Source organism: Alternaria rosae, assembly GCF_020736505.1.
Source record: "Alternaria rosae strain MPI-PUGE-AT-0040 chromosome Unknown BKA58scaffold_8, whole genome shotgun sequence".
Lineage (NCBI taxonomy): Eukaryota > Fungi > Ascomycota > Dothideomycetes > Pleosporales > Pleosporaceae > Alternaria > Alternaria rosae.
Genome location: NW_025763577.1, coordinates 733688 through 746678, shown reverse-complemented (window position 1 = coordinate 746678; position 12991 = coordinate 733688). Strand labels below are relative to the sequence as shown.

The following is a 12991-nucleotide window of genomic DNA, read 5'->3' as shown; positions in this document are numbered from 1 at the left end:
GCGGCTTTTGCTTGGGTTGCATCTCTACTCTGAACAAACGGACACATGCACATGGCAAGATGCATACCAAGGGCTTTCGATCAAGAGATGATGCTGAATGCGAAGAAGTCACGTGGACTTTCGTCGTGCACTGCGAGATGGTCGATGCGACATATTCCTAGGTTGAGAGGTAACGAAACTCCAGCAGAACAGTGTTAGAAGGTACGTGCATGTACATCGACTCAATCCGGTCGATCCTTTCCCTGCCGTTAATCTTCACCACTTGGTCAGCTTGCTGGCTTTGCAGCTGCCGGTGATTGTTGCGTATATACAATGTGGCGGCAATATAGCATACCTTATACATATCGAACCCTGAACTACAGCGAGACGAGACTCTATAACTCAGGCTATTGTAGATGCAATGACGCCTACTCAGGAGCCGTAGATGGCGGAGTACGGGAAGTTGGATATGTGGATCCGCAGCCGGCCTTCGGCTCCACGCGCATCTCCCGTACCTCGTGTAACGCAGACAGAGAGTGAAGCATTATATCTGAGACTCTTCGTGGGGCATGTCAATACATCGTCACTTCCATTCTGGTGAGATAGAAGGCGCTATTCAGTTAAGTGTTGTGCTTGCCAGGCTTCACCTTCTACATCACTCAATCATCACGAGCAAGCAAACTTCACAATACTCCAAAAGACCTCCAACATGGCACACATCGGCGCGCTGCCCAAGATCCACCGCTACATCACGGCTCATGATGATAAAGGCAAAGCCGTCTTCAGCAAAGCCTTCAACGAGGAAAGCAAGATGAAGGCCAACGACGACGGCATCGCCTTCGCTCTCAGCTTCACCACCAAAGGCTTCCCTGTCGATATGAACGACGACCAAGATCTCGATGTGTACGGCAATTATCTCAAGGACGCCCCAGGCCTTGTCGTCTCCGGTGGCACAGTTCTCCGTCACGTCGACATTCCCCCAGTCACAGCGTGCACGATGCACCGAACTGTGAGCTTGGACTACGGTTGCGTACTCGAGGGCGAAGTCGAATGTCTGCTAGACAGCGGCGAGAAGCGGTTGATGAAGCGGGGCGACGTCGCGATTCAGCGCGGAACGATGCATCAGTGGATCAACCACAGCAAGACCGACTGGACGCGCATGTTGTTTGTTCTGCAGGAGTCGAAGCCGCTGAAGCTTGCGGGCGAGACAGTGGGCGAGGAGCTTGCTGGTATGGCAGGTGTGCGTTCTTCCGATTGAGTCGTGTGTAGATGAAGATGAAGATGGGATGGTTCCCTATCGATAGCAGATGTCGCCAAGCCAGCTAGCACTCAATGTGATCACTCCCCACGTGCTCCACCCTTTCTTTCCTGTACCTGAGTAGCATTTGCAACAAACAAAGGGCAGTCGTTAACTCACGTAATGCTGGCCACACTATGCAAACGCGAACCGTGATACCCATACCGTATCTGGATGCTGCACCTGTACTCGAACAATACTAAGCAACCCTTGCAAGAACGCCATTATACGCGCCAGCCACTCACGGACGCCCAGACGTGTACTGTTCACGATTGAGACGCTACAACGTGCATATGAAAAAGATGGCTCTTCCATTACGTACCTCAGCACCTGCCCCTCGCTTAGAGGAGATTGTTCCCGGATCACAACGGATTGAAGAGCTTTCAGACGAAGAGCTTGAGAGCGACTACGAAGATATGGGAACCGCTACCATGGAAGAGCAAGCAAACATCGCTTACCTGGAGAACATAAGAATACCAATCAGAGACTCACTCGTAACGGACACATCGGAAGCGGATGATGAAACGTCCAAGGTCATATTACCTTTCCTGGAAGGCAACCCCAACAATTTCCCACTCAACGCCACTGGCATACCGAGCTTGCAGCGACGAAAGCACGCCTACTTCTTAGAAGGACAACTTGATGACTGGCCGGCACGCGCTGCCGCATTGGATGCTGCGCGACCATGGATCATCTACTGGTCTCTGCAAGGCCTGACCGCACTGGGGTCTGATATAACCGATTACAACAAGACGTAGGTCCATTCAATTCAAACACTCCCTTCTTTCCCAGAATTCGCATTTACAAGAGTTCGATTATACATGTTCTGATGAAATATAGAACACCACACACCGCTTCCCTAGCCCAACATCCAGACGGAGGATTCGGAGGTGGCTACGGGCAGTACGCCCATCTTGCCTGTACATACGCTTCAGTACTATCACTCGCCACCGTCGGCGGAAAGGACTCATATGAAACGATCAATCGCAAAACCTTATGGCACTTCTTGGGCCGGATGAAGCAAGCAGATGGAGGCTTTACCATGTGCGCAGGCGGCGAAGAAGACATACGCGGTGCCTATTGCGCCCTGGTCGTACTATCCCTCCTCAACCTCCCTCTCGAGCTACCACCCGACGCACCAGTACGAAAACAAGGCTTCACCACCTTCACAGACCGCCTTGGAGAATGGATCTCCAAATGTCAATCCTGGGATGGCGGCATCTCCGCAGCTCCAGGCAACGAAGCTCACGGTGCCTACGCATTCTGCGGACTAGGCAGTCTCGCCATCCTCGGCCCACCAAAAGAGACACTTCACAAGTATCTGGATGTCAACATGCTGATATACTGGCTCTCATCACGGCAATGCACACCAGAAGGTGGATACAATGGCCGCACAAACAAGCTCGTCGACGGCTGCTATTCCCACTGGATCGGCAGCTGCTGGTCCATCGTCGAAGCTGCAACCACGACAGGACTCTGGAACCGGGGTGCACTTGGCCGTTACATACTAGCTGCGTGTCAAGAGAACAAGGGCGGACTGAGGGATAAGCCGGGGAAAGGCGCAGATGCATATCACACTTGCTACAATCTGGCTGGGCTGAGTGCAGTACAGCATAAATATGCTTACGATGAGAATGTAAACAAGACTCTTAGTACAGGTATCTTTGGCGCACCTTTTCATTGGAAGATGGAGGGCCGATATGATGGCGAGGATAAGGTCTGGGATGAGGGTGATGCTGTGAGGGCGGTGCATCCTGTGTTTGTTATTCCCTTTATGTCGATGTATGAGACGAGAAAGTATTTTGAGGAGAAGGAGGGCTTTTGAGCATGCCAGTTCGCATATTTGAGCAGAATCTATATAGTCATGATAGGCTATGCTACCCCACACGCCGACGCCGTCGCTCTCGACCTGTAACACGCTCATGACTCCCAAACGCTATTGGGCCGGTTTCTAACCCTCCATCAAAGCAGTCATAACCATGACCACAACGAAACCCACCATAAACTCCTTACAAGACCGATCTGGAAAAATACATCATCAAACACTCGAGTCAGACTCAATGCCCATTCATCTTCCTCCCACCCACCTCCTCCAGAATCTTCAACTGTCCGGCACCAATATCATAAATAAGCCCATGCAGCGACAAACCACGCTCAACAACCGCTCTCTTGATGGCAGGATGCTGTTTCAGCACCTCGATCGACTGCTGAACATTCAGCTCAGCAACCCGCGCCGCCCTCGCATCGTCGTTGGGAAGGCCCTCCAGCTCGACTTTGTTCTTGCGACGGAGTCTGTCGGTGTTGTTAGTATGATAGCTTTTCAAAACCAGGATTCTGATCCTGCGAGCACGCGTTCACCCCACCAGATCCCTCCCCCACATGCTCTAAAACAAGGATGTAGTCAGGTCAACTTACTCCCTAACAGGCCCCAACCACTTGTTCAAAACACACCCCAGATCGTCATCTCCCAAAGCCGCATTCGCTCCTCCACATTTCGTGTGCCCACAGACAACTACTTTGTTGACTTTCAAATGCACAACAGCGTACTCCACTACACTCGCCGCCGATAGATCATCTGGATGCACTGTATTCGCGATGTTGCGGTGCACAAAGATTTCGCCGGGCTTGCAGTGACATACAGTCGTTTCCGGGATGCGACTGTCTGCGCAGCCGATCCACAAGATATCGGGAGCTTGGCCTGTAGAGGGTGGGGTACGAAGTCAGTATATGTCTCACATGCACTTCGTACAGCCAGGGCTTACCTTGGGCGAGGAGCGTGAACGCGTTGGGGTCGAGGGCTGTAGTGTCGGTGCGGTAAGTTAGGTTGCCGGAGAGGAGGTGCGCGAGGGGTTCTGGGGTGGGGTGGTCAGTTGTGGGTATGGTGTGATGTGTGCAGGATAGGATCCTTGTGCGCAGCGTCCGGGGTGATGCGATCGAAGTGTGGATCTGTCAGGGGACCTTGTATAAAGTCTACCATAGTCGGGGATATTTGAATCTGTCTTGTCTCCTGCGCATTTGCGTCTTCTGCGCCGAAGACATTGGAAATCCGTATCAGAATCAAAAGAAAGATACGCACCGATGTAAGTCGCCATCTTTGAGTCGGACCAGCGGCTGATAAGTCTATATCTATATCTCTGTAATGCCCAGTACCAAGTGTATGTCAAGCCTTGGCCACATTACCCACGGCAAGATTATATACCAAGTCAGAAAGAGAAGGGACTTGAATAAGGGACGTGAACCAAAGTTGACTTCAATTACCGCAGTCGTCGCATGCCCTCTTTTCCGACTGACTGAGGTCGCACGCGAGCGCCGCGTGCGCAAACGCTCTCACAATATGCGCCACTGTTTCTCTACACCCCTCTCTTACGTTATCTAGTTGGCCTATCATTGCGGTTATCGTAGCCGTTGAAGCCATACAAACGCGCTGTAATGAGCGCGCGGAAAAGGTGTGGAGGATGAGAGCGGTACCTAAGTAGCGAACCAACTTTACCTCTCCTCGACCGAAAGCCTTCGCACACTCATTCACGCCAGCTGATCGAAGCCACTTTCCATCAAGACAAAGAATGTACCGATCAGACTTTGTGTAACTGCCGCTTGAACATCCAACTCGCCGAGAAACGCCTCTATGCTGTGAGAGCACTATGAAGCACTTCTCCCGGGCTTAGTAGTGCTCAGCAACACTTTTTCTTGACTTGAATCTTACCCGTGCCGCATCTTGTAGTCACCATTGATTTCTCGGCGCTTCGCATGTTATTCTTCGTTGTGTGTGAGCTCCAAAGTTCGATTAGGTGGGAGGTGGCTTAGCATCCGCTGTCGCGGGCATGGAGGCATGTTGGTAGGAGGGGTTGCGGCGGCGTCAGTGTGTCACAGGATTTAATCAGCCGCATTTTCAAAGAGTGCTCGATTCCGGTATTCTGTGATAAGAGACGATAAATGATTCAAGAACATAAGGATGACATAAACTCACTCGCTTGAAGTACCACGTAACAGACACTTTAATACCCGACCCATCAGCCGCAGCGGTATCATAAAACTATGAAGATATCTAGGAGTACACTCCCTCGCGTACAAATGTAGTAAACTCCAAACACACAGTATCGCTCATACAGAAGAAAGCGGAAACAGCCTTTCGCAACCTCATCAACGCCACGCAGCAAGGGCTTTACAAACACGTACTACTACAACATCAACCACCACCTTCAGCGATGGCCTTGAGTAGCCCGCCGATATAGTTTCGGAGAGTAAGGTTGTGACTTGCAGTAAAGGCGATCTGATCTCGCAGCGGAGCAAAGATGCGGGGAACCCATCCGGCGTTCTTGGCCTCTTCTTCCTCCTTCTCTTCGTTCTCTCGTCTTTGTTCCGCTGCCGCGTCGCTGAGACGTGGCTTCTTGCCGCCGGCTGTGGCTCGCCTCGCGGCTTCGGGGCTTCCTTCACTGGCACTGAACGTCCGCTTGTGGGCCGGTGAGGATGGCGAGGTAATGTCGGTGACAGTGGTAGGTGGCGGGATCTTGTTGAGCTGCCGAGCAAGGTTACGAAGAACGAGAACCGAGGACAGAGGAAGGCCGGCCGCATCATTGGTATCATCGGTCGCCGTGTTGTAGTAGCGGAAGTTGGGTGCTGATTGCGCTCCTGCTGCATCATCTCGACCGCCGTATCTGCTGGCAGAGCTGGTCGATGAACTCTGGTGTCGCCCGCCCATACCCAAGCTACCCAACCCGACCGGTTGTCCGAATTGGGGCTGGAAGTTCTCATGCCGTGCTTGTGCAGAAGAAGTCAAAGGCCGTGACTCTGAAGGCGTGCGGTTGTGTTTCGCGTGGATGGCCTGCTTGATGCTCGTATCAGGCAAATGTGTCTTGACATGCTGTCCAGCCTCGAACGCGGATTCTGTGCCGTCAGGCGAGAATCGAGTGCAACCGCCCCAATGACAGTAGTATTTCGTCGCTTCTGGGGCGTCTCCATTCTCGATATTGACAATGTCCTTAATGTCCAGCTTTGGCTCAAGCAGCCACTGTCCGGTTTCCTGATCGCGAGGAACCTGAAGATGGACACTGACAACGTGTTCCCACATAGAGCGTGCTCCGGAAGCGAACTCCCCGCACTCGATATTGGCTGTCGAATGTTTCGAGTCGGCATGGCCGTTCAGGAGGCTCGGTGGATGCCAGCAGCAGCGCATGTACGGCCTCTTGGTGCTTGGGTCGACTGGTACGGATCGTGGCCGTATGCCTCTTATGGTATACTTTGGCTGCCCACCCACGGTCAACACCTGAGCGGAGGCGCCACCGAACGTCGTTGATACATTCGTTATGAAGTCCTTCGCTGGCATAAGCGCTTTGAAGGAAGCCGGGTTATTCGTCATATGTTCTGAGAAGGCTGCGTTATAGGCCGACCAGAGTTGAATCTGAGTAATCTCCCCAGTCGCATCCTCTTCAAAACACGTCTTGAGCCACTGCGAGCTACGTTCTGGTTCGTCAAGCGTCACAAGATGATCTATGATTGCAGATGAGAGCTTAGGCGCGTTCTCTGGAGGTGCAGAGGTCTTTGCCGTCTTGGCGGCACTCCTTCGTTCTTCGTATGCGATTGCACCGTACTGTAGCAAGCGTACCAGTTGCTTTACCACTCCTTCAATGTCAAATTCGTGTACAAGCGTCTCAACGTTGTCGGGGAAACCAGTGAAGAGATAGAGGAAGTCCAGGCATGCTATGCGCAGATCCTCGTCTTCTACTAGCAACCAGTCGCAGATTGACTTGAGGGTCCTGACTGGCACGTCAGAGAGCTTGTTTGTAGCCTCCAGGTTCATTGCTATTCGGGCGAGTGCTCTCAACGATGTGATGATGCGGCCACGATCGTCGGAATCCACTTGGGTGAGCAGAGAGCGATACAACGGGCTTTGCGAGTCCAATATCCAGTACTTCGTCAGCTGCTCGGCGATCTCCAGGGCGTAATGTTGTAGCTCCACGATAGTAGAGTGGTGGGGCAGATTGAGTGCGATAACGATCATGTCCTGGATGGATGGCACAGAGGCCGCGAAGATGGCGTTCTCTTTCAGCATCACCATGTTCCGGATGATGAGCGCAGCCTCGTTGATCATGGTGAGGGCCTTTGCGGACTGCTCAGGTAGGAGATTGTCGTGCATGTCGAGTGGGCGAAGAGACTTGATGCGCTGCAGCAGATCGCGGGTGCCGGTCAGTCCATTCAGGGTTTGCGGCTGAGTGAAGTCCTCTTCGACGTATGAGATGTCCCAGTTCACGTCGAAGAACAATGCGGACACGTCGATGACCTTGGCAATGAGTGCTTCTGCGAGCCCCGGGAACTGATCGAAGCGGTACTTGTCTCCTCGCTCATGTGAGATCTTGACTAGGTGGTGCAGCGCGTATGCCTCCTCCTCAGGCTCCTTTGACCGCAGCGCGTTCAAAGCGCGGATGTATATGCTGGGCCCTGGGAAGCCGGTACCGGGTAGCATCATGCCCTTGAGCGGCACCGGCCTGTTCTTTTTGTTGAGGATGTACTTCTTGCGCGACTGTATGTAGGTATCGAGGGAGTTGGACGGGGTAACGACGGGCTTCATGGTGGCTGGTACGGCTGTTCGTGGCTCATAGTTCGCAATCGTCATGGCCGCTCCGCTGGTGCCGTAGCCATTGGCTTGGGACGAGGTCAGATGGCCTGTCGATTGGCGCGTCTGTCGGGTTGAAGACTCGGGCTGGAAGAGCACTCGCTGCGGCGGCGCATGGCGGAGGGACCTTGTCGACCGCCCAAGGCTACCGGGCTCGTCCACGTCCATCTTGTCGTCTTTTGGTGTCTTCTCGACGTCGTCTTCTGAATCGGAGTCTTCCTCTCCCCTTAATCGTTCAGCCTCTCGATTGCTGGGTGGGAAGAAGTTGTCGACGGTTCGGTTGAGCAGGTCTCCGCCCTTTGCAGATACGTTCTCGAGGATTTCGGGCGGCGGGGGTTCGCGCTTGTGAACGGTGGATATTTCGTAGGCGCTAGAGCAGGCGTCAGCAGTTGTAGGTGCGAAGTTGTCTTTCACCATTCACGTACGCAAGGTTCTTGTAGTAGGCTGTCTTCACCAAAAAGGCCTGGGTTGTGATGCTGGGGCTCTTGGGCAGGAACTCAGTCGCGATTTTGCGCCACGCAAGCTTGTTGTTTTTGGTATCTGAAACCCTATCGTACCCTCCCTCTTCATTAACGCGTTTGTAGAGTCGCAACAGGTCAATGTGCCGGCTCCCGACTTTCGGTTCGCGATCCAGGACAGTGCTACACGTCGGGTCAATATGCGCTCATTGCGGCGAAACAAAGAACAAAAACCCACCCGCGCTTTTCGTGGTATTCGGCTAAGGTATTCAGAAAGTCTTCATATTCTTGGGTGCGCTCGACAGATTGTTCCTCTGGTTTGTTTGGGGCCATGGTGCGGCTGTCGCATTTACTCGGGACTGCTCGGGCACGGGTCGCGACGCATGCGTGGATTCAGCTGTGTGCCAGGCGCAATGGTGGATCTGCTCGTGAATGCGCGGCGCGCGTCGTTCGCGATGATGGATGGGCGAACACCAGAACTCCAGACTGCACCAAGTCCCTCGCGTTGACACGCACGGACCACATCATGTGACTGAGGTGGCCGGTCGCGACTGCCTTCGACCATCTCTCACATTCCTCAGCACCTGCGTGCGCGAGTGTCTCCATCACGACATGTTTTATCGCACAAATGCCATCACATGGTAGCTGATTGATCTTGACTAACAAACAGCCTTGCTAACGATCATGTTCTCCCTTCCGCTCCAGACTCTGTCAACAGCGCAAGACACCGACGCCAGCGAGCAGAGGTTCAACTGGCAGAAAGAGACCAATGACCTCACATTGATCATCGACAGCTATGGTGCGCGCGGTGGTCTTCAGCTCATGAAATTGTGTCAGGGCTCGCAGGTTCGGGTACGACGCATGCATGACTGATTACCCACCCACTCAGATTGAAAACCCGCTTCAAATGGTGTGCTAGCTAACCGTACGAGGACAGCAAACCATCGAAATCGAGAGACTGATCAACGAAGGCAATCAGATAACGCGTCTGAGTGAAGAGCGCGGAGTGAAGGTGCAGCCCGACCACCTACACATATCCGCCATTGTGCGCTGCCCTCTGCTCGCTATCAAATGGAAAGTGACCAACGACAAGATCAGGCGCATTCAAATGCGGTTCAAGTCAGACAAGGACTTTGACACTGCATTCAGCCACCTCCTTCGGCTCGGTCTTTACATGGGCGGCCAAAACGCAGTGCCGTCCCAATCAAAGTCTACAGCTCCGCCACCATCGCCGACACGAGGATCGTCCTCTCGGCCAAGCCTGACCGCTGTTGCATACCCTGAGCAGCCCACGGGTATGCAACAGGCCACTAGAGGTCACATCCCAAGTGGACTATCATGTCCTCCTTCGCGGCTGGCGGAGATCTCCAATCGACTGTCCACTAGTTATGACTTCTCTGCTTCTTTGAATGCTCAACTACCCACAGCGGCATACACCCGTCCAGCTTCTGCCACCACAGGATATACCAGGGAAGAATGCGGCACACCAGCAGCCTTATCAGACCTTCTTGCTCCTCCAGTCTTCTTCCCTCGTCCCACCTCAGCAACCTCGGATATCTTAGGACGCTCGCATGTTGACTCTTCATATACGTCAGATCAGCACATGCCGGACCTTCAAGAATCTCATCGTATGTCTACTGAGCGACCGGATACTGCCATGCTGTTCAACCGCCCTGGTAGTGCAAATCGTCCTGGTACTGCCGATCGCCCTGGTAGCACTGAGATACTACCACCGAGACGCGAGCTTCCTTTCCCCCGCTTCTCTTCGCCGCGTTCCTCTGGCAGCGACAGTGTGCGACCCTCTACTGGCACGATGGGGCCTCCCCCTCTACCAGCACGCGTAGCCAGTAACCGACCTGGTTCCAGCCGAAGCGCAACCAGCAAGGAGATCGATCTCCCACCTCTGCCCAAACCCACTGTTATCAGCAAGACCACACGTGGGAAGCAACCAGTGCAGCAGCCGCCTCGCACGCCGAATCAAGATCAATCCAGCCCTGCACGGGCAAAGACATCTCCACATGGCGGCATCGAGAATCAGTCACCGTTGACATCATCTCCAATCTCCTATCCATTATCTTTCCATAGGTCAAGCTTCAGTGCCTTACCAACACCGCAACCTCTCGGTGAACGAAGTAATGCTGCACAGAATCTTCACCATACCATGTCGTATAGTGGTCTCGACACCCCACCTACGTCTGTCGCCGGTCACCATGGTGTGAGCATGTCTAATCCAGGTGCTACTATGAGTGTGAATGAGAACAACCAGTTGGCAACGTATGCGATGCAGTCTGACGAGGGACGCAGAGCAGCGCTCAACGAGTTTGTCTATCGCCACCTGGAAAGCGACGACTTCCTCACACTCGTCCAAGACATGGAGACAGCTTGGGCGAGAGTTACCATGTGAACGCAATGAGAGGACCGCTGGCCAAGAGGATCTCTAGCAAGGAGTATGTGAAGGTAGGAGAATTTCGTCGAGAATTTTCAAGAAGACGTAGTAAAGAGTATGAAAAAGGGCGCGACAGCATCTCACGAACATCGAATCGTTAGGACATTGTCAGAGCTTTCGTAGTCTTGTGAAAGTAATACTGTCAACAGATGAGTAGCATGAAATTCCTTGCTTCAAATGTACCTAATGTCTACTCCCCTGCTCACCAACAACATACCCCCTCGCAATCCCACTCCTTCCCTCTTCCATCTTAGCTGCCCTTTTCCCACCAGCCCCCTCTTCTCCATCTTCCGCATCTCGGTAGTCTGTACCCAGACCCTGCCACGTCCTATTCGAGCGCAAATACTCTGCACCAGGCGACGCGACGCCCCCCACAGCCGCAATATCGCCATTCGCCCGTTTCGTCAGCGCCGAACTAGACGACGACGTCGCTGCATTGCCATTCACAGCTTTCGCCGCGCCACTCGAGCGCATAGGTCTCGCATGCGAGACGTAGCGACCAGTCCTAAGATCAAACTCAGGAGGTGCAGATTCCTCTTCAGAATCATAATCTCCATTCGCGTCTCCCTCTCCCTCTCCCTCTCCCTCCTGCGCATTGCTACCAGTATTCTCTTTTGTATCAGCCTCCCCCTCATCCAAAACCTTCTGAAAGTCTCCCTCCCACCTCCCCGTCCAAACCCTCTCCTCATCCCCCATCAACGCCACCTTGAGCTCCCACGGCGTAATCATCGGCCGCCAAAACTCCCTACTCTCAATGAGACTACTCTCCCAACACCCTATCACCACCCATCCCCCCACCTCACTGAAATTAGCCACCTTGGCCGCATTCACTTTGCCAACAACAAAGGTGTAGTATTTCTTGCCTGCGGCGCTGATTTGCCGTTGTACGTGCGACAGGATGTGCATGTAGTTTTTCACGGAGAGCGTGTTGATCAAGATGCCGAAGATGGGGGTTGTGGAGAGGGAGGTTAGGAGCGCGTAGCGGCGCATGAGGGTTTGGTGGGTGCGGGCTATGGAAGCGGTGGGTGGGGTGGAGGAGGAAATGATGTCTGTGGGGTAGATGTGTATTGAGGCGACGCGCGAGGAGAGGGTAAGGAGGAGAGACGTCGGGGGGTCGGAGATGTGGAAGAGGGCGTAGTCGTGGAGGGCTTCGTCTGTTTCCGTTGTGCTCGGTGGTATCGTTCGGTTTGGAAGTGGCGACGATGGGTTGTGCACGATTTCTGTAGCGTGTATGTGCGTGTAGCCGGCGTCTTGGAGGCGTGCGTGGAGCGGGCGGATGTGGTGGGAGTATGGTATGTCGGCCATGAGGATGACTTTTGCGTCTTTTTCTGGATATGTTCCTTGGAACGTTGCGATCACGGGATCGAGATCTAGCGGTCGTTCTGTAAAGACGTATACGACTGGTAGTCTTGAAGGAGGCGAGAGACAGGAACGGCCATAATGCACGACAACGTCCGCGTCGACGTGCTCTGCTGCAACCTCGTCTACGCAGCACGCGCCGTATGATGTGTCGCCCAGTATGAATAGACTCTCTTCTTTGCTCTCCTCATCACTTATCTCCGCCTTCTCCAAGCCCGCGCTGATTTCTTCCACGCCTGTTGTCCCATTTGTGTGTCCATTCTCCTCTTGCACCCCATCCCGCGCCTTCCTCGCCTTGCCCAGTCCCCGACTCAGCTGCTCATACACCCTCGGCGCATCAGTAAGCATATGATCCGAAAACTGCAACGCAATCCTCTTCCATCTTCCCTCGCGAATTTCCTTAACCGTGCGCTCGATCTCATACGTGAGCGTGATCTGCTCATCGGAAAGTCTAGGGAGACTCGACGTGTCTACGGCGGGTGTGGGGTCTTCGAAGATGTGCGTGTCGGGCGTAGAGAGTACGGGCGCGCTTTCGAGCGACGGGACGGCCATTGTGTGTAGTGGTCGCGTGTTGGCTGCGTTGTGTGCTTGAGGCGTGGCGGGGTCGTAACTTTTTTTGATGGGCGCGCAACTGGCGGGGCACGCCTCGGTGATGCAGGGACGGGCGGCGCCGAAGAGCCGCAATGCATGGTATGGTAATGTCGCACGTGTGATAGGTGAATGGCAACAGAACGTTGAATAATACGTGTAATGACTTAATTACTATCTACAAAAGAGAGGTGGTATCATGTTTCACCCGCGCTGAATCCAATCCCTATGTCGCCAAAAGCAAACTAGAAAAT

At 53.6% G+C, this 12991-nt stretch overlaps 6 protein-coding genes across 6 annotated transcripts; 3 read left to right on the top strand and 3 right to left on the bottom strand.

Moving 5' to 3' along the window:
* The first annotated feature begins 240 nt into the window (after window positions 1–240).
* On the top strand, window positions 241–1347 carry BKA58DRAFT_389839 (cupin domain-containing protein). Its single transcript, XM_046170785.1, has one exon. The coding sequence runs from the start codon at window positions 689–691 to the stop codon at window positions 1235–1237; it is 549 nt and encodes a 182-aa protein (XP_046022564.1). The 5' UTR covers window positions 241–688; the 3' UTR covers window positions 1238–1347.
* Window position 1348: 1 nt separating this feature from the next.
* Window positions 1349–3145, top strand: BKA58DRAFT_389838 (CaaX farnesyltransferase beta subunit Ram1). The gene is made up of 2 exons (XM_046170784.1): window positions 1349–2030; window positions 2117–3145. The coding sequence occupies exons 1-2, from the start codon at window positions 1570–1572 to the stop codon at window positions 3099–3101; spliced, it is 1446 nt and encodes a 481-aa protein (XP_046022563.1). The 5' UTR covers window positions 1349–1569; the 3' UTR covers window positions 3102–3145.
* A 188-nt stretch (window positions 3146–3333) lies between these two features.
* On the bottom strand, window positions 3334–4368 carry BKA58DRAFT_413327 (carbonic anhydrase; the record flags this gene model as incomplete). The annotated part of the gene is made up of 4 exons (XM_046172416.1): window positions 3334–3568; window positions 3692–3974; window positions 4039–4128; window positions 4353–4368. 4 exons carry the CDS (start codon window positions 4366–4368, stop codon window positions 3334–3336), a joined length of 624 nt encoding a protein of 207 aa, XP_046022562.1.
* Window positions 4369–5171: 803 nt separating this feature from the next.
* Window positions 5172–8804, bottom strand: BKA58DRAFT_343518 (uncharacterized protein). Its single transcript, XM_046168383.1, has 3 exons — window positions 8583–8804; window positions 8312–8527; window positions 5172–8256 (listed from the first exon to the last, which is right to left on the bottom strand). Exons 1-3 carry the CDS (start codon window positions 8675–8677, stop codon window positions 5463–5465), a joined length of 3105 nt encoding a protein of 1034 aa, XP_046022561.1. The 5' UTR covers window positions 8678–8804; the 3' UTR covers window positions 5172–5462.
* Window positions 8758–10867, top strand: BKA58DRAFT_461512 (uncharacterized protein; the record flags this gene model as incomplete). Its single annotated transcript, XM_046174804.1, has 3 exons — window positions 8758–8772; window positions 9050–9196; window positions 9282–10867. 3 exons carry the CDS (start codon window positions 8758–8760, stop codon window positions 10746–10748), a joined length of 1629 nt encoding a protein of 542 aa, XP_046022560.1. The 3' UTR covers window positions 10749–10867.
* A 62-nt stretch (window positions 10868–10929) lies between these two features.
* BKA58DRAFT_389827 (diphthamide biosynthesis protein 2) lies at window positions 10930–12837 on the bottom strand. The gene has a single exon (XM_046170783.1). The coding sequence runs from the start codon at window positions 12699–12701 to the stop codon at window positions 10974–10976; it is 1728 nt and encodes a 575-aa protein (XP_046022559.1). The 5' UTR covers window positions 12702–12837; the 3' UTR covers window positions 10930–10973.
* Between the last annotated feature and the right edge of the window lie 154 nt (window positions 12838–12991).

Bases quoted from the DNA above. Each gene is read 5' to 3' on its own strand.
- BKA58DRAFT_389839 (XM_046170785.1), top strand. From the start codon at position 689: ATGGCACACATCGGCGCGCTGCCCAAGATCCACCGCTACATCACGGCT.
- BKA58DRAFT_389838 (XM_046170784.1), top strand. From the start codon at position 1,570: ATGAAAAAGATGGCTCTTCCATTACGTACCTCAGCACCTGCCCCTCGC. The intron at 2,031-2,116 runs GTAGGTCCATTC...GATGAAATATAG, and splicing joins ATAACCGATTACAACAAGAC to AACACCACACACCGCTTCCC.
- BKA58DRAFT_343518 (XM_046168383.1), bottom strand. From the start codon at position 8,677: ATGGCCCCAAACAAACCAGAGGAACAATCTGTCGAGCGCACCCAAGAA. The intron at 8,528-8,582 runs GTGGGTTTTTGT...CCCGACGTGTAG, and splicing joins GAATACCACGAAAAGCGCGG to CACTGTCCTGGATCGCGAAC. The intron at 8,257-8,311 runs GTACGTGAATGG...CGCCTGCTCTAG, and splicing joins GCCTACTACAAGAACCTTGC to CGCCTACGAAATATCCACCG.
- BKA58DRAFT_389827 (XM_046170783.1), bottom strand. From the start codon at position 12,701: ATGGCCGTCCCGTCGCTCGAAAGCGCGCCCGTACTCTCTACGCCCGAC.